General features: G+C 41.2%; 1 protein-coding gene across 1 annotated transcript in view; it reads right to left on the reverse strand.

Moving 5' to 3' along the window:
- The window catches only part of myocd (myocardin), a 68,043-nt gene that overhangs the window by 2,889 nt on the left and 38,033 nt on the right, over window positions 1-27,121 (reverse strand). Inside the window, exons 2-11 of the mRNA XM_066662950.1 lie at window positions 20,302-20,367; window positions 13,911-13,966; window positions 12,914-12,989; window positions 12,325-12,489; window positions 6,876-7,048; window positions 5,173-5,274; window positions 4,261-4,556; window positions 3,798-3,948; window positions 1,643-2,638; window positions 61-207 (exon numbers count right to left, since the gene is read on the reverse strand). Of these exons, the coding sequence (XP_066519047.1) occupies window positions 61-207; window positions 1,643-2,638; window positions 3,798-3,948; window positions 4,261-4,556; window positions 5,173-5,274; window positions 6,876-7,048; window positions 12,325-12,489; window positions 12,914-12,989; window positions 13,911-13,966; window positions 20,302-20,367 (2,228 nt within the window). The remainder of the gene's footprint in view (window positions 1-60; window positions 208-1,642; window positions 2,639-3,797; window positions 3,949-4,260; window positions 4,557-5,172; window positions 5,275-6,875; window positions 7,049-12,324; window positions 12,490-12,913; window positions 12,990-13,910; window positions 13,967-20,301; window positions 20,368-27,121) is intronic.

The raw sequence follows: 27,121 nt of genomic DNA on the forward strand, positions 1-27,121 counted from the left end.
TGTGCATGAATAAACTTAAGAAGGTAAGATAATTTGGACTAATCGCATCTCCTCACCAACCTTTTGCTGCGTGTTTTGGCTCTTGGCCTTAGAAGACCCTCTGGGGTTCAGGTTATTCTCGGCACTGTTGGAGTACACTGGCTGCAGGCTTCTTTGGTCAGCTGTGTAGGAACAGCTTACGGACTGAGCCACATTCTTCTGTGAGAGCTGCGACAGAGAGACATTTCATCTTTGAGGACAACAGTTCTGATTTAAATTCTGTACATGTTGTCATTGTTGTATGTTTATTTAATGTGAAGCATTGTGTAGAAATGGCATTATACACTAATTTGAGTCCATATAGAAACTAATATTGTAGCCTGTCGTTCATGTTCTATTTACTTGCTACTTATTAGTTTTTACTAGTACTACTACTAGGATATTTTTTTAGTCTGTGAAATGTTCTGTAAGTGCTTGCAGAAAAACTGTTCTGCATTCAGAATACTACTGATTCCAACACCAAAATATAAAATCAAAACGAACTAAAAATAATTTTAGAAAATGGTTATGAGAGGATTTCAGGTTTCCTAGCATCGAAGCTAAGCTACTCAGGGGCTAAGCTAATCAGTTAGAATGTTTCCCCATAACCTGCACTCAAGTTACACTCCAGTTTAAGCTCCAAAACGACTCAATCCAATAGATAATGCTAAAATGAGTCTGAGAGGAATGAAAATATATTTTTACAGACAGATTACTAGCTGTATGGCAGAGGGGTAAGAAGCGTCATTAGGTGCCAAAGTACCTATCAAACCACACAGCTTGCTAGCAGTCTATTTTGATTATATTAATTTTAATTGGTAATTATGAAGCAGGGTTCATGATAAATTGTGTGCAATTCAATGTAATTTATTGAACATTAGCACTCCAGCTGGTTACTTAGCACTGACTGATTTACATTAAAAATTATGTGAACCTGTGTGAGTGAGAGTGACAGATAAAGGGGAAACATAATAACGTTTTAAACTATAGGCTCTCTCTCTCATTATTTAAATTATTGTTTTTTTCTACAGACAAGTCATTTTTTAAAATCATATTGCATTTTAGTTACAGGTACTTTAGTATTTTAGGTAGGTACGTGGTTTGTTAGGACAATGTATTTTCAATTGGACAAGACTTCAAATAAGCATAAAATTAAATATTATTATTAACATATTATTAACAACAAAATCTGGCTATTCCAGAAAGCCTTATTTCCTTCAACTGGAAAGTTGTTTTCTAAAGAGCTATAAATAATGACAAGACAACAGGACAATGCTCACTCTGACAGACGAAGAAGTCAATTAGGCTCGTATTTTGGACAGAATCCAAATTTAAGTCCAACAGAAAATATCTGGTCCCACATTAAACATAAACTACGTTGGAAATGTTTTTTAAGCGTAACTGTTATAAGCCGTCAACACTGAGTGTTGGATTTAAAGAAATCATAAGAAATGGCTGAAATAATAGTGTGTTTGATAAGCATGTGTTTTGCTATGTGCTATTTGATTTCTTTCTATTTAAGAGCTTAATCTTCTGCCATTTTGTGTTTGGCCGATTTTTTTTGTTTTCCTTCAGAAGTGTACAGAAAAAATCCTGTAGTTTTGTCGTGTATGCTGTTGTGTACCTGCATGGAATGTGGCCTGGCTCCAGTGTGGGGCAGAGGGTGTGAGCAGCTGTCTCTGCTCAGAGGAGGTGTGAGCATGTACTGATGGCTGGGGGAAGAGGGCAGGCTGTTGGGCTGTGGGCTGCTGGAGCTTTTGGTGACCGGTGAGTCTTGGGGTGAGCACTGAGGGCTCAGGTAAGCCGACAGTCCCGAGGGGCTCCTGGAAGAGGGAACGTCCAAACCTCGGAGCCCACCAGTCATGCCACAGTGACCCATGCCCTCCATACAGCTGTTGGGAGATGCGGTCTTGAGTGACTTTGAGGATAGTGGACAGCTGGAGGCCACATGCTCTTGCTTGACAGACACCCCTCCAAAGAAATGTTGCTGCATCTGGCCTGGGGGCTGGAGGTGTAGTGGCTGGGGTCCACTCTGGGGGTCTGGCAGCCCGTGACTGTGCTTTCTCTTGTGGAGCTGCATCCTCAGCTCCTCTACCTGCCGCTGCTCCTGGTGCAGTTTCCATGTCAGCTCCTCAATGACCTTCTGCTTTTCCACCAGCATCTTGTCTTTTTCAGCGTCCAGACCTGCAGGAGGATCCCCAGGAAGGCAGCCCCCTGTGAGGCCACTGGCCAGATTATGACATTCGTCAGCACTCAGGTGGGCTGGGGATGGCTGGAGGCCAAACTGTGGCGAGGACATGGTGACGTCGCTGAAGCTGTCTGGCAGGGAGCCGCTGACGGACAACTCGGAGGACGCAGGAGAGATGGGAGGTGTGGAGCTGGTGCTACAGAATGGGTAGTAGCCGCCCCCATGGGACATGACGCTAGATGAGCTGGGAGACTGGTAGGAGGATAGCGAGCCTGTGGGCGTCACTGGGAATGTCACGGTCGTGATGTCTCCAGAGCTGGAGGGAGAGCTGGAGCTGGGGTCTTTATAGGGCCTCAGTCTTTCTATGAGGGCCGTCTTGGTACCAGATACTGGAAGACCTCGTATTCGCAGCTGCTGTCTAAGCTCAGACACCTGGAAGCACAAAGCAGAGACAAATCTTCATTGCCATTTGAAGCCGATATCCTTTTGTATATAGATTCAGGTTATGTTGCCCACGGTAACAAAAATATGATATTGTGATTCTATATATCGCAAACCTATGACAAATCATAATAACTGAAGAAGATAAAACACTCCTAAATAGACAGATAGCAGGAATTATGTATTTGTTAGGACCAGTTTCCCTGAATTTGACAAGCAATATGACACAATGTACAATAAAATGCATAGCTTAGCTTCATGTCTCTAACACAAATACCCTGACGGCACCTGGTCTATGTCTAAGTGGGTCATCATTCCATTGTAAAATAGCCACAAACTGCCAGACAGTTGAACAATTCAGTAATGGCTATTCAGGGTTGTTGCATTGCCATTGTACTTTATTTTAAAGACAGCTCTTTCAAATCACAGTCTTTGTCCATTTCTTTTTGTGCCTTCACTGTTTTAAAAGCTAAGGCACAGAGTATCGACTTAAAAGAAGACAGTGTCTGCCTGAGTTTCTCTCTCTCCACTGCAGGTTCATTCATTATGATTAGCACCACCCCATGGAGTCATAAAGTAGTGACTCTGGTAAATCAAATTTGAGTGTGTGTGGAGGAGGGTGTTTTGGGTGCCTGCATGGTTCTGTAAAAATACAGATATTTAGCGCCAATGTATCGCAAAAGAAAACAATAAAATATATTGTAATATCGATATTCTGTCCCAGCCCTAGAGTGCAGTGGCTCTTAGTCAGCTGCAGTAGTCGTTCTCTAATTCCTACTCTGGATTAAACGAAGAGGATCTAGGGTTGGTTTCCCAGACAGGAATTAAGGCTAGTCCTGGACTAAATCCTCCTTTCAATGGAAAGTCACAATTCAAAATGCTGTGTAGTCCACAGGCTACACTTTGGACACACTGACCAAAACCAAAGACTTGTTTTTTACTTTTTGTCTGTTAAGTATAGAGTTCAACCTCGTCTTGGTTCTTAAATATGAGAAGGAATAATGTTAGAGAGAAGCTAAGTAGCAGCTTAAAAATATTATTTACTAATAAATTTCATTATTAGTTTTTCTAATTCTGAAATTCTGCCCCATCCTCAGTTGCAAAGGGATGTAGAAATCATTTGTATTCTCCCAACAAGCCCATTACGTACTTTAAGGTCATCCAGGTTGGCAGGTAGAGGCCCTGGTCTGACTGGAGTAATACTGGGTGGGCTGCAGTAGGTGGTCTTCACAGGAGATGAGGAGTTGCTGCTGGGTGTGCTGGTGGCACCACTGCAGGGTGTGAGTTGTTCACTCGCTTGTCTGAAGCACATTAATACAGTATAAACAGTCTCATACGGGACATAAGGGTGGATAATATGGCAGATCATTAATGATATTTACACACATGGTACAAAAAGTTTGCAAAGAGTTTTGGAACTGTCTAAATATGCCACAAATGCATTGCATGCTTAATCCAATTATAACTGTCATATTGACAACCCTTATAAAATTGTCTCTAAGATATATATTGGCCAATAAATGGCACGCATATGGACCCTAATGAAATGTGAAGTGTGACTGAAATGTCATTGAACAGTGCAGTGGAGGCTGGGGGGAGTGTGTGTGACTGACTTGTTTGTCGGCTGCTGGTGCTGGTGGAGGGGCTGGTAGCTGAAGCTCTGGCTCTGTGGGCACTGGGGCTGGTGGGCATGGCTATGCTGCTGCTGGTGTTTCTGTTGACTGAGGATCTGCAGCTGGAGAAACAGCTGCTGCTGCTGCAGGAGCCGGGCGTAGGCTGAGTCCATGGGTGGAGGGGACTTCTCCGCCTTCTGGTCCGGGGGGATGTACTGGTGATACTTCAGCTTCTTCACCTTTGGCTTGATGTCTTTGGGCTTCTTGTGCCGGTTCTTGTCCGATGTTTTGGACTGCTGCATGTTCAGAGGTGAAGAAAGCACTAGATTGTTACCCATGAATCTACATAGATTTTCTCTTCAAAGAAGAAAAAAGGAAAGTTTAATCAAGCTGTCTAATATATTTTTCTACAGTTTGGAAAAAAATATTTTACAGTTCCTCAAGCTAACAATTCTTCATTTTATTTAGAGCTTACTTTGGTAATACTTATTATTACAAACCTGGGCTGAATTTACTGTAAAGGAACTGTGGGGACAGATCAGGGCTGGGCGATACGACCACAAACCAATATATTACTTAATAATATAATATTTTACCTCCATTATGATTAATAATTTCATCAATTAATTTTCAATCATTTGTCTAGACCCAGGTACTTTGGTCTAAAGTTTAGAGACATGAGCTCAGGGTCAAAGGTTACTGCTTCGATATCTTGAACACATCCCAATACACATGCACACATTTTAGAGTATAGTAAAATACAGTATATAAAACAAATAAAGAAAAGTATGCATGCTGGTAGTACTCTTTCCATATGTATATATTTGACAGCTGCACACTCACAGCAAAACAGAAAGAAAGATTTATCTCTGTAAATTTACAGTCTGTATAGTCAGGGAGTGTTTCTCTCACCTTGATGATTGCAGGGACTGGTATGGGCGGAGCTGCCTGGCTGTTTGTAGTAGGGGCACATTCTTCTTGGTTCTGAGGAGTAGTTTCTCTTATCTGTGAACCCTTAAATTACAAATAGTAGGGAATATCGTATAGTGAATATAGTGTGTCATAAAATAAATATTATGTCCTTTTCACTTGATGTTTAAGAATAAAAGGACTGGTCCCAGTATTAAATATAACTGCAGCTGTGCGTGACAGCTGCACGTGAGCTGGGTAATGTGTCATGGGTCCATGCCAGGCCTGCTGTCAGCAGTGACGGTTGTTTTTAATGCCCACAGTCTGAGAGTAGGCAACACACTGAGCTTGGAGACGTACTGGAAAAAAATACAAAGGCCATCATATCCTTTGCACTTTGTAAGAAACACACTGGCATACAGAGAGGGCCCAAAGCCAAAGACCTGCCATGTCCTTGTAACGGTCTCTTAGGAGATTAACCAGAGTACTGCAGTTCAGACCATGGCCACAGGGGGCACATTTTACAAAGCTAATCTACACATGTCTCAAATCCAAGGGAACAAATCTCTGAAATTGAAAGAAATTACAATGTAAATTATGGCTAGATTTAATTTCATGTGATTTATTGAGCATTTGTAGGAGTTGATGTGTCATAACAGTTCTATAATTTAATGTTAGTAAAAGGGCAGGTACAATTTTCAATGTGTGTAACAAAAAAACAACCAAAATCTGAACTGAAAAACAGAGTTTTGCTCTGACAGTAACCATATGTGGCATAGTTTGTGGCTGACACGATTATTTAATTTAAAAAGAAAATCATCAATTATGTAAACTACCTTCTTGATAAAACCGCGACCCTGAAATGGAGAAGCGGAGAAGAAAATGATGATGATGATGATGACCTTCTTGATAAAGGAGTTATTTGGCTAGGTTAATGATGATAATATATCTGAAATTACATCAGTGGACATTATACATGCAGTTTTTCCCCATATGCAATGGCTTTATAGCTTGTGAAAGGTTTCCTTTTTTATTATCCATTTATTATTATTATTTTTATGATATATGCACTGTGTTAGAGTCAAGTCCTTATATATTGTTGAACTTTTATTTTAAATCCTGAAAATAAACAGTAAAGACAGACCTCCATCATTTACTGATGTGCTCCTCTGAAGAGTGATGTCACAGAAAACATTGCTCTGCATACTTTTTAGCCCCCATTCACCCTGTTCACAACAGAGCATGTATGATAATACTGGAGGATAATTCTCAGCACTGCAGTGACACGGCTCTATCTGGTCCTCTCGAATAAGCACAACACACCACCAGCATATCAGTGTCCTTGTAGTGCTAAGAATGATCCACGCATGACCTCATCTGTGGTGGTCTTGTGGGGGTCCAGACCACTGAAGAACATGGTAAAAGGGTACTAGCAAGGTTAGCAGAGAAACATGGATTATAGTCTGTAATTCCAGAACTAAAAAGCGCATCAGGCTGATAAACTGGACACGAGGTGTATAGTGATTGGTGTGTAGTGTGTTCCATGTTTCATTTTTATTTTTACTTAGAAAACAAACAAAACATGTAATATGACCAGGGGCCCCATCAATTTTGCACACAACTGTACACTTCAAGTTAAACAACATGGTCACTGTAACCGTGTGTAATCCATTGAGTGCAGAAGTCGTGGTTTGTGCTGTGGTCACCTGTGCACTGCTGGTCAGCGAGGGTGAGGGAATGCTGCCCTTGGGGTCTGTTAAGGGTCCTGCTGAGCTCTGGGACTCGTCACTGAGGGGCTGATCTGGAGACAAACTCTCACTGCTGCTGTCTTCCTCAAACGCATACGAGTCCTCCTGCTTGGGAAACTTCCCATGATTCACTGCGGAGATAAAAAAATGGCAAAAAGTTACCAAAGATAGCGAGACGCTCAGGCATTTAGATAAGACTGTGGATTGGAGTCAAAACCCACAACAAAGCAAAACAAAACAAAGCAGAGTGGGGGACAGAGTCTAAGAGCCTCAGACTGCAGTTGTAAGTAATGTAAAACAAAGCTGATTAACATCTTCACTCAGAGGAGAGTGAGGGAAAAGTGCCTGGGCTCTGTGTAAATATTTGAGTAACCATCTCTCTGCATATGTGCTCGCCTGTTTTTGTGTGTGTGTGTGTATAGAAGAGAGTTGTGACTCCACTGCTTACAGTTGCATGATTTGTAACATTAAAAAGCATTAATATGTAATGTTTAATGTTAATGTTGAGTTTTATTATTAACAAATCTGCACAACAAGCATCTTGGACATTTATGAGTCACAATAATAATAAAAGTAGCCCTAAGCAGTCAGCCTGGATAGACCAGTCTAGAGTTAGACCTGTGTATTAGTCTAGATCATAACACTACAGAACATGATGCACTGTCCTTCTGAGCTGTTTGTTTTTTTTATTTATTTTATAATTTTTTTTTTTAGGTTTTTAAGGAAAACTAGCTTTTAAAACAAGATTTTATTGCTCCAGGGGCTCCCTAGTGAAATTCACTTTACCTGCACTGTACTGAAATCAGTGGGGAGGATTTGATTTTCTACCCTCTTCCAAAAGTTACATAATGCAGTTTCTGCAGTGCTGAGACCAGAACAACAAGAAAAGATGTTTTTCTCTCCAGAATCACAAGTATTTTGAAGCTGTAATTTTAAGATAAAAATTAACCAAAACTCACAATAACATTTACCACCAAAAATTATATTGGATTACATTACAATGCATTAAATGTTTTGAAACTAAAAATAAAATAAAAAATAAGGTGAGCAATAATATATAGACTTTTATTGATATTTTGATAATGCAATATCATTACTGATATTAAAATGTTTCAAATAAATAACATTAAATCAATTTAACAATATTACTGTGAATAAAACAAATTAATCAGTGACAATTACTTAATGAGTGAAAAAAAGGTTCATTCATTAAAAATATGAACAAATAAAATGTAAAACACTTTGATAATTACATTTTTTTATATTATGTTAAAATAAGAAATAAACGATTTATAAATGAATGAAAAATAAATCATTGAAAATTAAATAACTGAACAATTCATTAAACAAAAAGATTGATTAATAATTGAAATGGTTAAATTCAATAGTTATTAATGTGTTGATAATATAATGTTCAAATAATAAAAAAATATATTGCTTTAAATGATTTAAGCTTTTATTTTTAGGTCAAATAATTAAATTAAACATTTAAGAAATTGATTTATTTATTTAAGAAATTCACAATCATTATTTAGCTGTTAAAAACTTATCCCCACACAGGTTACAGAAAAGACAAAAAGAATTATCCTAGAAGTAATGGTCATCTGCAGCTTTTAAAGCGAGGTGTCTGGGATTTGTTGCTGGACGGTGCTGGTTTTCACTTGCACCCAAGTCAGTCACTTGGCTCAGTGTGCCATTGTATAGTGGGGGTTGGGGGAGGGATGACTGACACAACCACTTCATCCTACAGGAGCCAGGATAATACTGTCCTATCAGCAGAGGTCAGTCTTGGGGTCACGAGAGGGACAGTGTGTAGTGTGTGTGTGCACTACTGGAGAAATTGTGTATGTGGTTCAGTATCTGAGCATGTGACCTGCCAAGAGTGTGGTCCTGGTTTCAATCATGACAGACACACTCTCCCCCCGGTCTGTGCACTAGGCACAGCACATGCCGTGTCCCCTGAGTCCAGCTGCTGTCCAGCTACAACCCACAACAAAGCTCAGAGTGTTGCTTCCTTCCACCTGTTTATGTAGAACTAGAAGCTCACAGTAACTAAGCCCCAGAGACACCTGACCCCTCACCTGTCCATGTTCCTCAGCTTTGTTCATCTCATACTGACTGGTCTGATAAAGTCAACCTCAGGCCAGTGTGGTGATCCGATCTGAAAGATTGCTTCTGGAGACAATCAAGGCATATTGTAACAGATCAGTTAAGCTGATATTAACTTAAGGAGCTATATTAAGCCTGATCCTTCAGGTATTTAAGAGGGATTAATTTTTCCTGTGGAATTAAATGCTTAAGAATTAAAGACTTTTCTTTGGCATGGATGTATTGTAAAATATCCATTACAACGTGTAGCACGAATGGTAATAGACTGAGGGAGCACACTGTTTCTTAATGTCACGGGGTGGGGGTGGTAGGGATACCACAGACAGAGCCTCTTGAACTCCCAGGAACTCCTGAAACTCAAATAATGAGGGAAGCTCCAACCTGGAGCAAACAGGCAGCACTGCCCTTAGAACAGGGAATGTCTCACAGCTTTTTACACCTGAAGGTGTGAGAGACAGAACTGTAAACATGCAAGGGGCATTATTGGAGTATTGGTGGAACATGTGCTCCTCAGTTTTCTATTGGCTGAACGAGTGGGGCATGTGAGCTGTGATTTTAAGCCTTAGCAGCCAACTGGGATCAAACACTAGTAAAATCCATATACTAGTCACTGTGTCAAAATGGTGACCCAAATAATTTAGCAGCTTGAACAAACCAGCTACAAGCAAGTAAGTGAAATTCTTTCTGTGTCTCTGCCTAACCAGCCCTCAGAACACCAGGTTTGAGCATTTGTTCCTTTAAATTAAAATGAACCACAAAACAAGCGCCCACAAGTGAGGAGCAGGAGCTTGCTTTTTTTTAAGCCATTTGTGTTTTATTCTCTTTCTTTCCGTTATCATCTTTGCTACATATAATCAGTACACTTCCTTCATGCCCATTATCTTTGTTTTACTCCATTTAACCTTGTCTTTGTGCTCTCATATAAACGTGGACAACTCCGTACAGCTCCGTGATTGGAGAGCCTCAGACAAGGAGGCGGGACAGTTCTCAAGTCTCAGCACTGGACTTCAGAAGTAGATGCTACTTTTATCACATGTGTTCATGCTTCCCAAGCTTTTTTGGAGTTGTTTTGTTTCAAAGTTTATGGTAGTTTGTGGCACTCCAGGTACTTGAATGAATGATGCAAATTAACTTTAAAAATTTACTTTTTCCTAAAATGGCCCCTGTAAAATCATTAGAGTGTATAATTTGCAAAATTAAAAATATCAGTAATATGTGATAATAACAGTAATTCATATGAAGTGATGAAGAACGAGGCCAGGAGCAATACGAGAGGAAAATCTCTAATAAAAACAGATTACTCCCAAAAAAAAAAAAACCATTCACTAAACACACTTGCGCTGAGAGTATATATACAGATAGCGAAGGCTTTTCAGATTACACAGGCTTTGCTATGGCCTTCAAAGAAAGCAGTAAAATCCCAGAGGCCTTTGCTTATTTAAAAGCGCACAGGTCTAATAATCAAACCCCTGAGAGCAGGTCATGGGAGCGTTACGGAGCTGGGGGTCTCTCAGGGCTGCAGACAGCTGGGGAGCAGCACCGTCCCCTCAGACACGTTTGTAGGTGGCTCAGCGGAGCCACATAAATCACAAAGAGTCAAAACAGAACAGCCAGGGGCCACACTCATTTAATCTGAGGAGAAAAGGGTGGGTCCAAATCCAGCTGCTGTTTGTCTCAATAAAACACGCTCCTTTTTCCAGCAGAGGTAATGTAAACCAATGGCCTCTGCTTTACACTGAGCTTATGCAATGCCTTTAAAGATGACTCCAAAGGGAAAACAGAGTGTTTACTTTCAAGCAAATACAAACACACTGGCCATAGTGAGAATCTAAGAGACCAACACAGTAGTGCACATGTTGCTTGTTAATGCCCGCTAGCAAGGACCTCTTCAGTCAATCTGTGTTTGTTGATGCAAAGGTTGGGAAGATTGTCAGGAATCTTGCTAAACATCGCTAACTCTGGAGAACTAGAAAAATCCTCTTTGAAGAGTCCTCTTTGAGCCCACAAAATATCCTCCACATTTTCCTTTGAAATCTGGTGAAATTTGATGAAATGTTTGAAAGTTTGGCAATATATATATATTGTTTTTTAATGTTCTGCTTACCCTATACAAGTTTGGTATCCAAAGTTGGCTACTATAGTTTTGCACTGGAGCTATGGCTAATGTAGTTAACAAGTAATAGATGCTCATGACTGCTAATTAGCTTTCTGTAAACTACTGATGAAAATCTTTAAGAAAGATAAAAAACATAAAACAAAAAAAATAGGACAGAATCCCTAAATCAATTAATTCAGGTATTTCATTCAGTCCTTTTGCCATAGGTGTATCAAACACCTACACATGCAGTCTGCCTTTACAAAAATAATGAGTTAATGAATTTGAGTGTGGTGCTATAGCAGAATGCCACCATTTCTATAAGTTACTTTCTGAAATAACTTCCCTCCTAGATATTACATCAAAAGTGAGTGGTATTATTGAAAAGTGGAAGCATTTAGCAACCACAGCAACTCAACCACAAAATGGCAGACCACGTAAAGCTTCAGGGTGGTTTTGCTGAGGGCTGAGATGCAGTGTGTAACAGTTACTGCCACTCGGCTGAGGATTCCTTACCTGCTGCTTTAATGGCAAAGAGGGAACCAACTCCATATTAATGTGTCACCAGTATGTGTGGATAGAGTGTTGAATGGAATGGCGTTCTGAGCAGTGTTGATTGTAAAAGTGTCCTTGGGTATCTAGAAAGGCGCTATATAAGTGTAAAGATAAAATAAAAAATAAATAAAATGAATGGCTGTATATTCAGAAAGGGATATCAGTGTAGGTTCATATGTGATTTGCCATTGTATAGCATACTGTATTGTATTGATCATTTCCCCCTGTTTTAGTTTTTGTTTCTGTTGTTTTTATATTTTATAATTTCAGAAACAACGCAATGTTGGAAAGAAATATCTGATGACATTCGCCCACAAAAACCATTACTGAGTTCAGGTACTGATATACAGACATACAGGATAGTGCTCCATTCTTCCAGACAATGCAGGTCCACTGCTGAACATCACAGTGCTGGAGGGCCCTTGAGTAGCCCTTGAGTTGATGTTTAGCAGTGAGCATGGCGATATCATTTTATTTGATACTTTTCTGTGGGGATTACCAAAGCTGTGTTTGCATAACTGCACCCTAAAGATTTCAATGTCACTATCATAAGTGGGGTATTTGTGGTAAAAGCTGTGAAATGCAATCTCTGGCTATAAGTAAAATCCCCCTAAACTGCACAGAACCAGATCAGTGCTTCACTGTTACCTTTGAGAGCAGCCTCTTTAACTGTGGAGTCAACAGGTATGATGTTCTTCTCCACAAGCTCCAGAGGGCCTGGTCTGAGGGCAATCTTCTCGTTGAGGTCGTCTGCGAGCCTGGCGCGCTTCAGCTTGTTTTGGGGGTCCTGATTTGAGCCCTCACTGGCCGAGTCTGTAAGGTAAACACAGCAAATGATAAGCACCATTAATCCAGTTCTAGCAGCCTTCCCCTCGCACGCACACATGATGCAGCAACACAACCATCTCCAGCGTAAACAGTTATTGTGTGTGTGTCCAAATTGGGACACGCCCAAATCGCTCATCCATCACTCAAACGGGGCTTACACTCAAGTGTCAAAATGCGCCTTGTGTAAACGGCCATGCTGCAAGGCCCGCATCCAAAAACAACATGCACTTTGTTTTCTTTACGACAGCTCTACGGCAAAGGCAACCTTCCCCTCTTATCTCACCGAGATTTAGTCTGGATCCGCAGCAGTGAGGCACTTACAGAAGATATGATGTCATATATATGAAGTGCTTGCTGAGTGGATCTAGTGAACTGTTTTTTAATGTTTGGTAAGCACAGAAACTCATACCTTGTAGAATATGCATGTTGACCAGCTCTGTCTTCTCAGGTCTACTTCGAATTTTATGCTTCAAATAATCTCCAGTCTGCAAAACAACAGTGAGTTACTAAAAAAAAAAAAAAAACAAATATTAAAAGTACAAGTAAGTTTTAAAGTATTTTTGTGAATTGTACTTCAAAAGTCAAAGGTTCTCTTGTTCTTTTGTCATTTTTTGTTAACTGTTACGTAGTATTTAAAATTAAAACACATACTTTTGGATACAATGTTATCCCCAAGAACATAACAAATGAATGCACATGATTTTTGCAGCGCTTTTTCCTCAAGGAACTCATAGAGCATGCAGTAACCAATAATTCCCTCTCACTTGCCATTTTCGAACTAATTCATTGTTAGGTTTATTTTTAATAAAATGACAGATGTCATTTTTAATACTACGCAGCAGTTACCATAAAATGAAAAAAGAGTGAGAGAATATATATACGTTACACACACACACACACACACAAAATGCTTATTTACACACTTATTACATACAATAGTTAAACCATGTGGGGTTTACACAGTCTATCAGTAGAAAGCATCTTCAAAGGCAAACGTACTAGGCCCACCAATGTTATTCCCATGTTTTTACAGTTTTCTTTTTTTTTTTTGGTCAATAATAAGATTTTCAGATAAAATTCAGATTTAAAGTGGTGTAATAAGAATTCAAAATGTATTCTGTATATACTCTTTGTGCGATACTATTGTAATTTTAAGGTACAGTAAAGTAATTCATTGCCTTATTTACTGTGTAATTAACCATGTCAACACATTTCAAAACCAAAATCAAAGCAACTCTAAGACTCTGTTTAATCAGGTTTTGGGTATAATCATTTCTGAATTATCCACAGTTACTCTCTACATCATGCTTCCACCTTTGGTTTCCTCAGGCTGGAAATGGCATGTGCCACATGGCTGCTTTTGCTTTCGCCAGCTTCAGAAAGATAATGCTGCACATGACTCTGACCTTGGATCGTTCCAGACTTTTCCTCTGCTCGTGGAATGCAGCTGGACTCTTCAGGGCTGGAAAAATAAATGAAAAGGAACGAAATAAATGGGAAGCATTCCTATCAAAAGGCTGTCTGTGAGCTCGTTGTCAATAAAATCCTACATAAATAATCTCTGGCAGCACTTGTGCTGGCCCTCGCCACCTCTCCTGTCCTGGAGCTGTTCTGCGCTGTATTAGATCCTGATTGAATAGTTTCGTCTGATTACTACATAGAGCATACCTGCAGCACTGCATTGGTCACATATTTGTGCTGAAGTCCAAATGGCTGAATTTCGGTAATCTGAGGTTTAAAAAAAAAATCCTGACATTGACCAGTTGAAACCAATAGTCGCCCTTGATGATATGTTTGTGTAAAGAAAGCATAACTTGAACCTGACGCTGGACTCAGGTTTTACTCAGATTTTGAGGCTTTTGTTTAAAGACGTTAATCATAGGTGTTATTTATTGTTACGGTTAGCAGTCATTTGTCTTGCTGAAAGCCTGAGGCAAATGGATTTCGGTGTGTATTATGTCATGTTCCAGCAGAAATTTCTAAAAGATTAAGGCAGAAGACGGCATGGTATTAGTCCCACTGTTGCTCTTGTTGTTTCCCGCCCATGATGCCTAATGGATGTGGTCCTCAGCACCTGTACTGATAAGTCTTTCACACTGAAAGTGTCCTAAACTATTCCTGGAGCCCTGCCTGATTAAGCAGCCCTAATGATGCTGATTAGATTACAGCATGTTTCATTTCTTCTACGCCTTGACCTGAGATAACATCCAGACCACCTGACTTCTCCTTAGGCCTATGAGAAGTTAATGTAACAATGCAATATTAATGGATCATGCTGGTGATTCAGTAAATGGTTCTTCACTGGTTTGGTGTGTGGAAAAATGAATGTCGATAATAAAAAAAATCCCTAGCCAACAACTCCACACACAAAGACAACTCAACACTATGGGTCAGAAAAGATGAATAATGATCTAGAAGCTGTTATTGAGAAAAGAAAATTTAGGTGTTAACACACGCGGGGATTTAAGGCATGATCTTTTTTTTTAATGCTAATTAATCATTTAACAAATTTGGCGACAATTTCCTTCCATAGAGCCTAGTGATGTATTCATTTCATGTAGCGATCGATGTAAACATAGCATTGCTACTGTTGAGGTTGAAAGTAGATTACATTTTATTTATACTAAAATATATTCATAATATATATAATAATATATATAAATATATATAAATATATAAAGGTTGTGGGTTCGATTCCCGCTCCGGGTGACTGTCTGTGAGGAGTTGGTGTGTTCTCCCCGTGTCCGCGTGGGTTTCCTCCGGGTGCTCCGGTTTCCTCCCACAGTCCAAAAACACACGTTGGTAGGTGGATTGGCGACTCCAAAGTGTCCGCAGGTGTGAATGTGTGTGTGTGTGTGTCTCTGTTGCCCTGTGAAGGACTGGTGCCCCCTCCAGGACCCCCTCTGGACCCACCGCGACCCTGAATTGGATAAGACAACATATAACATATAAGACAGACATTATAGTAAAGATATTCTAACAAAAGAACAATTTCCTCTAGTCAGTTTGTCATTTATATCACACTACACATTTATCTCCCTCAAAAAGATACAGGGAAGTACTAGAATTATAACTTTATTTTTGTGATTGCATTTTTAAATCAATAGACAAGACTATTATAAACATAATTGTTAACCTAACAATGCTTATTTATTTTAAATGTAAATATACATAAGCAAAACCTGCAGTCTTAAGTATGGACCAGCAAATTATGTGTATAATAATTTGTAAATAAACAATAATGTGATTAACTGGTTATATATAGAGGTAACCTGGGCAGAGGTGCCCAAACATTTGACATAGGGCATGGAATTATACAACACAAGTGAAGTTATGGGTTAAAAGCACATTCCAGTGGGATGTAGGACACTACAAAATCTTGTAAAAGACTTTGTGCGGTTGCTGGACAGTTAGTGAAGACTGTGTTGCTAGCTCCTCCCCGGCCACACGCCAGACAACCCTCAGAGGCCTGCCTGCTGCTTTCAAGTGCCTAATAAACACCAGATGTTCCCCAGGAAATGTATACACAGGGCATACACTCCGGCCGTCCTCCTCCCACACAACACCAGAAAAGACTGAAATATTCCATCCATAAAAGAATGTGCCGGATTGCGTAATTCCTTGCCACACTCGGCAACATTCATCCGCAAGGTGCACTACAGAGAGTGGCCAGAATAAAACAAACAGCAAAAGAAACAAGAGCTCTGAAACTGAGAAGCAAGACGGGTCCAGGAGGAATGTCACAGATGATCCTCAGCCAGATGTGGACACAAACTGCTGCACAGATTACACATCTGTCTCCAATATAGTCAATCATCTGCTACTACTGACCACTGTCCAGCAGCACTAGTCTGCAAAGCATATGAGCTCATGTACGAGACCAAGTAAAAAGTGACAGCATCATCATTACAAGCATTTTCATACTTAAAGGTGTAATTAATTTGATCAGGTCTTCAATACACTGAATGGTCACTGAATTAGGAACACAATTATTACATACAATAGTGTGTAATAATACAGTGTGTAATAATACACTGAATTAGGAATGCCTTGTATCTACACTCACTGTCCATTTTATCAGCTCCACTGACCATACAGGAGCACTTTGTAGTTCTACAATTACATATAGTAGTCCACCTGTTTCTCTCACTTTCTTATCTCCATTTCACCCTGCTCTTCAATGGTCAAGAACCCCACAGGACCACCACAGAGCAGGTATGATTTGGTGGTGGATCATTCTCAGTGCTTTGGTGACAATGACATTGTGGCACTGTGTTGGTGTGTGTTGTTGTATGATCTGGCCAGACACTAGGCACAGATGTTTTTAAAGCCCTCAGTGTCACTGCTGGACTGAGAATAGTCCACCAATCAAAAATATCCAGTCAGCAGTATCCTGTGTTCACTGATGAAGGACTAGAGGACGATCAACACAAACTGCAGCAACATATGAGTTGCTCTGACTTTACATCTACAAGGTGGACTAACGAGGAGTGTCTGATAGACTGGACAGTGAGTGGACATAGTTTTTACAAACTCAAGCAGTGTCCAATCTGCCCATAGTAGTGCAACACACACTAATACACCACCATATCAGTGTCACTGCAGCACTGAGAATGATCCATCACCCAAATTATACCTGGTCCTCTGGGGGTCCTGGCCATTGAAGAGCGGGTTGAAATGGGGATAAGAAAGTATGCAGAGCAACAGAGGGACTACAGTCTGTAATTGCAGAAGTACAATATGCTCCTGTGTGGTCAGAGTAGCTGATAAAATGGAGACTGACTGTAGATACAAAGTAGTTATTCCTAATCCAGTGATCGTCAGTGTGTATTTGTCTCACAAATGAAACTGTCCTAATGCATTTTACAAGACTTTCTTTCAACACTTTAAACTTTTACACTCTGCTGGATATTTGTTGACCCCCTTACAATGAGTTTAAGGTGCACACAGCGAGCTGTAATCTTTACAGTAAAGCATGAAGACAAATGTGACTCCTGTGAGGTGCTATGATAGACCCCATGCTTTATCATAGCATTGGCCATCACTGGACTGTATAGTAGTGGAACTATATTTGGACTAACTTGGGCTGGTTTATTTAATCCAGAACTAATCATCCAACATCAGTAACTGACCTTGGTTATGTTCACGTGGCTGTAGGCTATCAAATCCTCACAGGAATGTTCCAACATTCAGTGTAAAGCCTTCCCTGAAGAGTAAAAGAAGCCGACAAACTACCCTTTAAAAAGCCTTATTTTAAGAAGAAATTTTACATGAACTTGTGGTCAGTGCCTGCATCAGAGTCCCTTTTGTACCTGTTGAATGTGAATAAATGACAGCTACTCTGTGCCTTGCAAACCTTTGTATCTAGCTCTGTTCTCTTGCCTGTAATCAATAGATAAACAGCCATTGAGAATTCTTTTTAAAGGGCTGCAGACTGGACAATCATGTTTTTGGGGCCCTTTATCTTTGGCAGACGCCCAGAGGTTGATAGGAATATGGGTAGAGCTCTGGATTGCTTTCCTGTGTTCGCACTATTTATGTCAGCACTGCTGCTTTTCTGATGGAGGACTCACGGTTATAACATTCAGCAACAGTGCATATACCAGTCACAAGCAAAATACAAAACACACCCTGGGTAAGATCCAACAGACACTGTATTTCACATTTAACGTGTGTGTGTGTGTGAGAGAGAGAGAGAGAGAGAGAATGTGTGACACAGCCTGAGAGGAGAGAGTTGATCTGTTTCAACAGGTGGGCCGCCCATTTAATTACTTTACATGTTTAGTTCATATCAGCCTGGAACTGTCAATATATCATCACTGTCCAAATGTAGTAGCTTTACAAGAGAAGGGGAAAAAAAACTATTTAAACATTCAGTGGAAGTCAGCGAAAAGGGTTTTTAGTCCAAAAATGGAGTTACATATTTTTACTTATACAGTGACAATATAATTATGGTAATGGATGACACCCCTATAATTCATATCGGTTCATCACAATGTCATGTTTAGAAGTTATTTCTAAGTGAAAAAAATCCCATAATGCCTTAATAGTGGCTAATTATAATAGTGGTTAACTATAAGTTGCATTGCTTTGTTTGAGATGCTCTTTGGAACAGTGCAGCTTCAAAGCTGAAACACTCAACCATTGTGTTGACTGCTTATTTTGCACATGATATGTCTTCTAGCACATTAACACACATAGACACACAAACAAGGTTTAAAAAAACAGATGTTCACTAGTGGGTTATTTAAGACCATGTGACTACTTTCTGTAAAAAAAAAAATCTTTCATTCTTTCAACCTTTCTTCTGAAAGTGAGGAAATAACGTGGGACACTGTACCCACTTTTCTGCAGAAACAACCTCTAATCTTCAGGAAAGGCTATAGACGGGATACCAGAACACTGCTGTGAGGTTTTGATTGAATTCATCCACAAGAGCCTTAACATCACCAACACCAAATTAAATTATTGGATGGAGTTGTCACTGCTCCAAAATCCAGTGCTGGGGGATTTCTATCGCTCTAGCCGACTCATAGTTTTAGATATGGCTCATGTGCAGCTGCTTCGAAGTGTCCCATTTAATTTCATGCTTTTCTGTGATTATAGAAGTTGTGTGTGTGTGTGTGTGTGTACATCTGCATTCACAGTGGGTGCACCTTAAACTTAAACTATGTGCTGTCTACAAAGGTTTGGAAAGTGTATCTCTGAGTGAGAACAATTCTCCAGAGGAACAAATTTGTAAATACCACTTATTTACTTAGTTAAAGGCACATATTATATTTCTTTGTTGAGTCTAACGCATTGGAAACAAGTGTAAATTATGTATGTTTTACATAAATACAATAATGCAATAAAATAATGTGTATTAAAATGTTCCAACTTTTGCATACAATTACAAAATAGAGCCAGCAGGAATGCTAAGGCTGATAGAGCCTGAACACACAGCTGGTAAACTGGAGCGAGACAGCCCCTGTGTGTTTTGATGGTGGTGGTGGATGCAGTTGTCTCTGCCCAGGACTCTTCAATACAACAGCATTCCACTGAGGTCAGGCTCCTGTCTGACACACCGTAGAGAACACAAGGAGGAGACTGATTTAAAACACTGGATCTGCTTACACTACAGTCTGCATCCCCCTTTTCATCTGTACATGACAAAGAGTCATCCAAAAATGAATGTGTATTCTGGACATTCAGAAAAATGCTTGTTATTAGCAGCTTTTACTAGTGACCATTGAACGGATGCTTGAATTTGGGTTTGATGAACACTCATTCCACACACTTTCTGATTTTGATGTGTTCTATTGACTGGGAAAGGTTGGAGTAGTACTGTCAATGGATTGAGATGGTGTAGAGCAGCTGCACATGAGCTTAAAGCCACCACGCCCAATGCCAAGAGTCAGCTAGAGTTGTATAAACCACCCAACATTCGACAGTGGAGAAACAGAGGTGCATTTATTGAAGTAATGGAATTAATCATCCCAAATCATAACCTGACCTCACTAATGCGGCTGAATGCAATCAAATTCTTACAACAACAAGAGCCGACACTGTGAGAGAAGAGGGATATCCAAGGATTTTAGAAGAATTATTTTTTATTTATTTTCCCCTACAGAATGTCTTTGCTTCCACTGCTTTATCGTGGACTGTTTGGGCCTGCACTGCTGAACTTGCCAAGGCGGCTGTCACTGGGCAGTCTCACGCTAGTGACACATCGCTGAAGTGGCACTCAGAGGAATGGAGGGGGTGGAGGAAGGGGCATGGTGACGTGTATGAAAACAAAAAAGAGGTGTTACTCACGAGGCATGATTCCCTGGTCAGCTAACTGCTCTCTAGTCCTCCTCTGCTGGAGCCTCAACTGCAGGACTGAGAGAGAGAGAGAGACACACACAAAGAGAGAGAGGGAGATGGAAAAAGAGAAAGAGAGATTGACTCATAAGTGAAAGAGCTGTAAATCTGTGTCTAGCGAGGGAACACATCATCCCTCTTATCACAGAAAGCAGAGCGTCTTCCTTGTCTTCCACTTGAAGAACAGATTCACCCACATACACAAACCGGTCCAGACGAACTGACCGGGCCTTGCGTTTATGACCACCCCCCACTAACCCCCACCACCATGAAGACCACACACTGCAGGGAGATTTGTTTAAAAGCCAGGAGCCTTGTTTATCAAAGACGTACATCCTGTTTCAAGAAATATTTTCAGGGCCTGTTGCTTTCTTTGTTTTTGGGTGGTGTGTGTATGTCTCTCATCAGAACAGCAGTGATGTCCAGCGCTCAGAGATGTCCAGCCATCTGCTAAACTACTGGTCACTCCATGACAACTATATGTGAGGGTAATTATTAGGTGGTTTATTACTTATGGACCTTTTGGACCAGTTCCAGCCTTCCTTCCATCGCTGTAAATTTGAGGCGTGCTGACTGCAGACGACATGCATGAAGTGGAAGGTGTCTGCACTCACACTCCTGATACACAAAGGAGGTCTTCACACTGCACATCTGCTTCTCCTCAGAAAACACTTCAGGGCAAGCAACGTGAACCTGCCCGTCCACTGCCAAGCGAGGAGGCGTGGACAGTTAATGGCTAAATAGGTGGGCAGCACAGCACATTTTTGGCATCTGCTGAGAAACACTCACACAAACAGCCCTGGCAGCTCCCGCAACCCATCGTTACTTTTACCTGGAAGTGGTTTCAGACAATTTGGGAGCTTATTTTAGATGGCCAGAAGGAAAGGAGGCACTCAAGTTGTTCAGTCTCAACCAATCAGGGCCTGTCACTGATCACAATTATTCAAGCAGATCACACAGGTGTTATTTTCCACACTTGTTAGCTTTCATGGTCATTCTGTTTGTTTATGTGGCAACATACATAATTTAAATTGCATGTATATTCATCAGTTGGAAGAAAAGGGCATATAAATGAAAGAAAGCAGAAAACGTGGACTTAGACGTACAACAACAAAACTTCACATTTCTGACTGATGTTACCTTAAAATCACAACTCTGAACTCAGCACTGTGGAAACTGCACTATGTACCTTTTGGAGGAGGGTAGAGAAGTGAGTTAAGTTGGTTTATTTGATGATTGCTAATAGCACCACTAGAGGGCAGCAGTGAGTTATGTTTGTTTACTTGATTTTTGTGAATAGCACCTTTAGAGGGCAGTGATGAGTGATTTGTGTGCTTATTGAAGGTTTGTTAATGACACCTCTAGAGGGCAGCTGTGATTTAATCATGTTTATATGATTTTTGTTAAGAGCGTCTGTAGATGGCAGTGTTGAGTTGCTTTTATTCCTCTGATGTTTATTAATAACACCTTTAGAGGGCAGTGCTGAGTCTGGTTTGTTTATATGTCCTTAATCTGTGTCTGCTTTATACACAATCAAAAAAGCATTTATACTGCAAATAATCATCAAAAATATGTATATTTTGACAGGCCTGACATTATCACTACTGTAAAACATTTATACTTCTTCTACTCAATCATTTATACTTCTTCTACTCAAATTTTCAGGTTTGGTTCCCGTGGTTCTCTCCTTTTTTGAGGCTCACAGTCAAGCATGGACATGTTCCAAGTCCAGCAACAGGTGAATTAATAAAAGCCGAACGTGGAAAAACGCTTTGAGCGTGGATCTGAGCTGGCCCTTCTGGCAGCATCAGCTCTATTTACCCATGCCTGTGGGGAGGGGGGCATAAAGAACGCCAAACCCCATGAGTGCCCTCAGTAATTGCCCTCAATAAGAACGATCACAGCTTTGCAGACCCTCTGGATCAAGTAACCCTCACAGCAATAAGAAACAGATGAGCTGACTTAATGGCCCAAAATAGCTGCACCAGTTGTCTTTGGGGCATATACCTGCAAAAACTACGTAGCCCTGCCGCAAGTCCCTGATTGAGGGCAGTTTTGCATTTTACAGCCTTCGCCAGTCGGTTCCCCCTGGAGCTTTTGCGATGCTTTTCCACAATGAATAATCCTCCATAGTTGTGCGCAAATATGAAATTCATTTCTCCAGCACCGGAACATCGCCATCCTTTATCAGGAACAAACAAACGACTCCAGACTTTGAAGTGCAATGCTGTTTTCTTTGCAAATAGCAATAAGGCAGCAATCAGCTGACATGATGCAGCTGGCTCGGAGGTATTTGTATCCATAAGAACAGTCTGCTTCTGTAGCCAGTGATTCATCCAAGCCAGAATGTACAGTTCATGACACCAGCAACTGCGCAACTGACGGCAAGCACACGCAGCTGTTCAGCTTTGAGTCTAATGAGGGGCACTTCTGAAGCCTCATGCACTATTGTCTATGTTTGCACTCTGTTTGGAGAGGATGGAAGACAGGGAATATTCCCTGTGGGGATCAGGACTGAACTAGAGTAGGGTTGTGCACCTATGATCAAATACGCAGATCTTCAGTACATCATTTAAAAATGGTATAAGTGAGGATTATTATTATTTTTTTCCACCAAACAAAATATTTTAGAAATTAAGATGAAAAAAAGTTCCTTAATTAATTTCAGTAGAAATACTACTTTTAATGGAGGGCTTCTTAGAAGCAGATGCTTGAGTGTGAAGGGTCTTTTGTGGTAGAGCTATTGCATTATGTGAAGGGTCATTACAACGTTTAAAAGGTTGTTCACTTTCACAAATCCATTTTCCAGGCTTGCACTTATAGAGAACTCGTAGTCGTTTCTACAGCATCTCTTATAGTACTTTTGTGCCATCTATTTATAACAGTTTAGATCCTTCAATGCAAAGCACACTGGTTCTAATAGCAGACATAGCAGATATTTTATAATAGCTAATAATAACAGTGACAGCTAAACCGTTTTCAGAAATAAAACTCCTCTTTTATAAAAACGCGTCATGTTGAGCAGTAGCTTGTGTCACTGCGGCTGTCGTGTTTACTCATGTGGTCTTCATCGCTTCCAGTTGGGGGAAAGGCTTATGGAGGTAGGACAAAATAAACTCCCCCAGACCCACCAGAGGACTCACCATCTTATTAAGCTGTCAGAAATTTGAGACCGCTCCCCTCCAGACTGTCCACCCCACAGAGCAAACAGACACAAACAGAGGTTCTTAGTCCAGGGCCACAGCTATTGTAGCGGTCCAGCTTTTAACACACCTGATCCAAGTAATCAGGCCTTGATTACCTGGCCTCAGTTCTGCAAGGACCTGGAACTGGACCAGTAAATGGACTGGAACTGACCAGAGAACTACATGGACTCAGCTGACCAGTTAGCTACCAGTTCCCAAGACAGCTGGAGTAATTTAAAAAGAAGAACCTATTTAGAAACAGAACAAAGGCACACAAACTCTTGGACTCTCGGAAATAAAGGTTCCTACACACTGGGTTAGAACCTTAGCGTGAGGTGGTGGTTCTGTGAACTACTTTGAACATTTGAAGGATTTATTTAGTTGTTTTTTCACCTGCTTATCTCATTTACACCAAATATCCGTCCATTGAAAAGCTCCTCTATGCCATTCATGGAACTTTTATTTTGAAAGCTGTATATTATCACCACCACCAAAAGTAAAACAAACACACAGTGAGAGCCTATACTACTTTGTATAGTGAATTCCATAATCCCCCCCCCAGAAAGCTGTTTGAAACCAGTATGAATTATTCCACCGCCTCTGTGACTGCAGAAATTACATGGCTTTGACCGCACGCTACCAGCAGAGATCCAGCACACACCTTTAATTGTCTGAGTGTTTGGTAGCACGGGAGCCTGGTTACATAATCTGTGTGCAGTAGCGGCAGTGAGCCACCCATCCCTACAGCCACTAACGAAGTTCCTCAATGAGTCCAACACGTTCACAAGGGACACTCAGGGAGATCCTTATCAGTCTCGATCTATCGCTGACACAAACACACACACAAACCCCCAGGCCAACAGCACCAGCCAGTGGCCATGCAGCCCCCCAAAAAGTGCACATCTATGTGTAAACAGTCCCACATCTGTGGAGTATTAGTGCGCTAATGTGCGCTGCTCAAAACAAGCAGCCTTTTAAGCACTCCTGACCTAAGCACTCTGCCTACCAAAGGCGTTACATCTTCCCTTCCTCTGGGTCCGGGGGTCATTTCCCCATGCACCGCTCCTCTAAACAACAGGAGGGAAAAGCTCAATTTTGCCTGTAATTTCTGGTAAGCGATTAGTCTATCAAGAAAGAAAAAACAGAAAGGACTCAAAAGACGATGACTGTAAAAGCAAATAAATTCTTCGAAAGCAGACTGAAACAGGCACATGGCTTTTAAGGAGCATTAAGCTCGTTTGGGAGCTGTCAGCAGTCTGTCTTGGTAAACCAAGGCCGGCCACTGATGCTTTAATGTTTCTGTCAATAATGTTTACGTCAGAGAGGTGGCAGTGTTGTTCATATTTGCGTTCAGATCTATACACTGAGGGTCCGTGTTTGAGAGACAGCCCAGAAACTAACTTCAGGCGTCTCAGTCGGTGAAGGGGACAAGAGACGGATAAGAGACGGTTCAAGCTGAGAAAAGAGAGCAGGACACAAGATAAGGCACTCAGAGGGCACTTCTGCAAGCATCTGACGCTGGTAAGGTCAAGCCAAACTGCTGCTTTTTGTCATCTGATAACTCCTGACCTCTCTCAAATGAGCTCAGGCTATTAGAAGCAGACACTGGTCTGAGGAACCATGTACACAAAGGAGAACAGGTGCCAAATGTGAAGTGTGTGCAGCAGATGAGAGCAATTTCACAAACATGGGCAATAAAACCCAGCTTAACTCCACAGTTTCACAACCCTAATGGATTTATTTGTCCATTAATCTTTCTACTCTCAGTACACCAACATCACAGATGGCCTATTGTTTATAACTCATACTATAAGTAAAAAAAGAATCACAGTAATATGCATATGTCAACTAGTGCTAAAATGGTTAGAAAAATAAGCCATGTGTCTTACCTGATCTAAACTTGCTGCGAATCAGTACAGAGTGTTCAGAGCCCAGCAGAGTCATTCTGGTCTAGGGTTAAAGTTCCAGTGTCAGCGCATTAACAGAGCGGTCACTTTTAAATCCCGCTCGGTTCAGTCCAGCCGGGCAGCGGGAATGTCATGGACAGAGTTGGGCCCCGAAGAGAGTCGCAGTGAAGTGTGGCCAACTTTTCCCTTCATGCATCTAAAGTCTGCGAGTGTGATGAGTACTCTCTGGGATGGGAGGGCAAGTTAAAACCTCCTCGCTCGGCTCCTGACAGCGGCTTTGGTCCCATGTAGCAGTGGGGGCTCCACTCCATGAGAGCAACTGATAGGGCTTAGCTTCGGGGTGGGACTTAAAGTGGAGGAGCCGGCTCTGAGCCCTCCCTCCACTCTCCCTCCCTCTGTCCAGCTCTCTAGTGAACTCTCCCTCAGCCTGGGAGAAGAGGGCTGCCCCTGCACGCGAGCCCACTGACTCACAACACACACACACACACACACACACATGCACTCAACCCCAAGAATAAGACTCTCTATTTCCCCAACAAATACCATGGAACAAAGTCTGCCTCCTTAAATCCAAATCCACATCTGGTCTTAATGCGCGCCGGTTGGCGAGAGGCGCATGCCATCCTCCTGGGCTTAGATAAATCTTCATTTCGAGTGTGGCCATTCTTCATACTTAACCTCCCATATGTTGCTCCTCCAGGCATCAGCAGGGAGAAGAAAACGGAACCTGCAGAGTAGTGTTTCCAACAAGTCGTGTGCGCCCTATCTTATCTTAAGAGCAGGAATCTCCACTCAGAAATGACAGCCTTTCCTCCAGCTCCCACACTCCATCACAACAATTGTCAGGAGTTGTTGTTGGGGAGGGAGGGGTGGGTGGGTGGGTTGGGGCTGGAGAGGGACTACATTTGACATCCCACTGCAAGGCCACAGCCTCGTGGTCATAGCACTACTCCAGCCATCCCTGCGGGCCTGCCTGTTTACTGCACACAAGACTCACATATACACAACAACACCTCCGAGCCTTGAGTCAGGGAGCAATGCAGCCAGAATTCTTGGAAATACACAAAGATGCAGTGACTACAAGTGCAAAAATGTTGCTACACAAGATCATATATAAGATTTATTTGTAAATCTGCAAATACAGAAGGGTGAGTATGAAACTTTCATCACTGTCTTAAAAAACATGTATCTCCAAAACAGTAATTTCCAAGGAGAAAAAAAAAACCTTAATCTTTAATGAAAGTCAATGTAAAAAAGATTTTATTCCAAGCCTCTTTGGAGCATTTCTATTGGTCCATTCATCATGCATTTTTCACACAATATGAAGGAGAGCTGCAGTGTTCAAATGATGTAGCAAACTAAAAATCTTTTTTGAAAATACACCAGTGTGGACCAGCAGTGTCCAAACCTTTGCATCTAACTCTAGCCGTGACAGTTCCAGTGGCACCCTCTCCACTCTCAGCCTTCCTTGCCGCTCCGTTGTCTCTTGGCCTGCCATATTAAAGCACTTTAGCTGAATTTTTAAATGAATCCAAGGGCTTAAACTCGCTAATGGCACCAAACAATCTGTCCACTCCCTTCGCCACGCGTAGCAGTCCACGGTCCAATATACAAGCTCAGTCAAATATTTACATTAGGACATCTTGAGTTGTGAGCGGGCCGTTTTTCGGGGGAAAAGAG

The sequence above is a fragment of the Hoplias malabaricus genome, chromosome 3 (genome assembly GCF_029633855.1).
Source record: "Hoplias malabaricus isolate fHopMal1 chromosome 3, fHopMal1.hap1, whole genome shotgun sequence".
Lineage (NCBI taxonomy): Eukaryota > Metazoa > Chordata > Actinopteri > Characiformes > Erythrinidae > Hoplias > Hoplias malabaricus.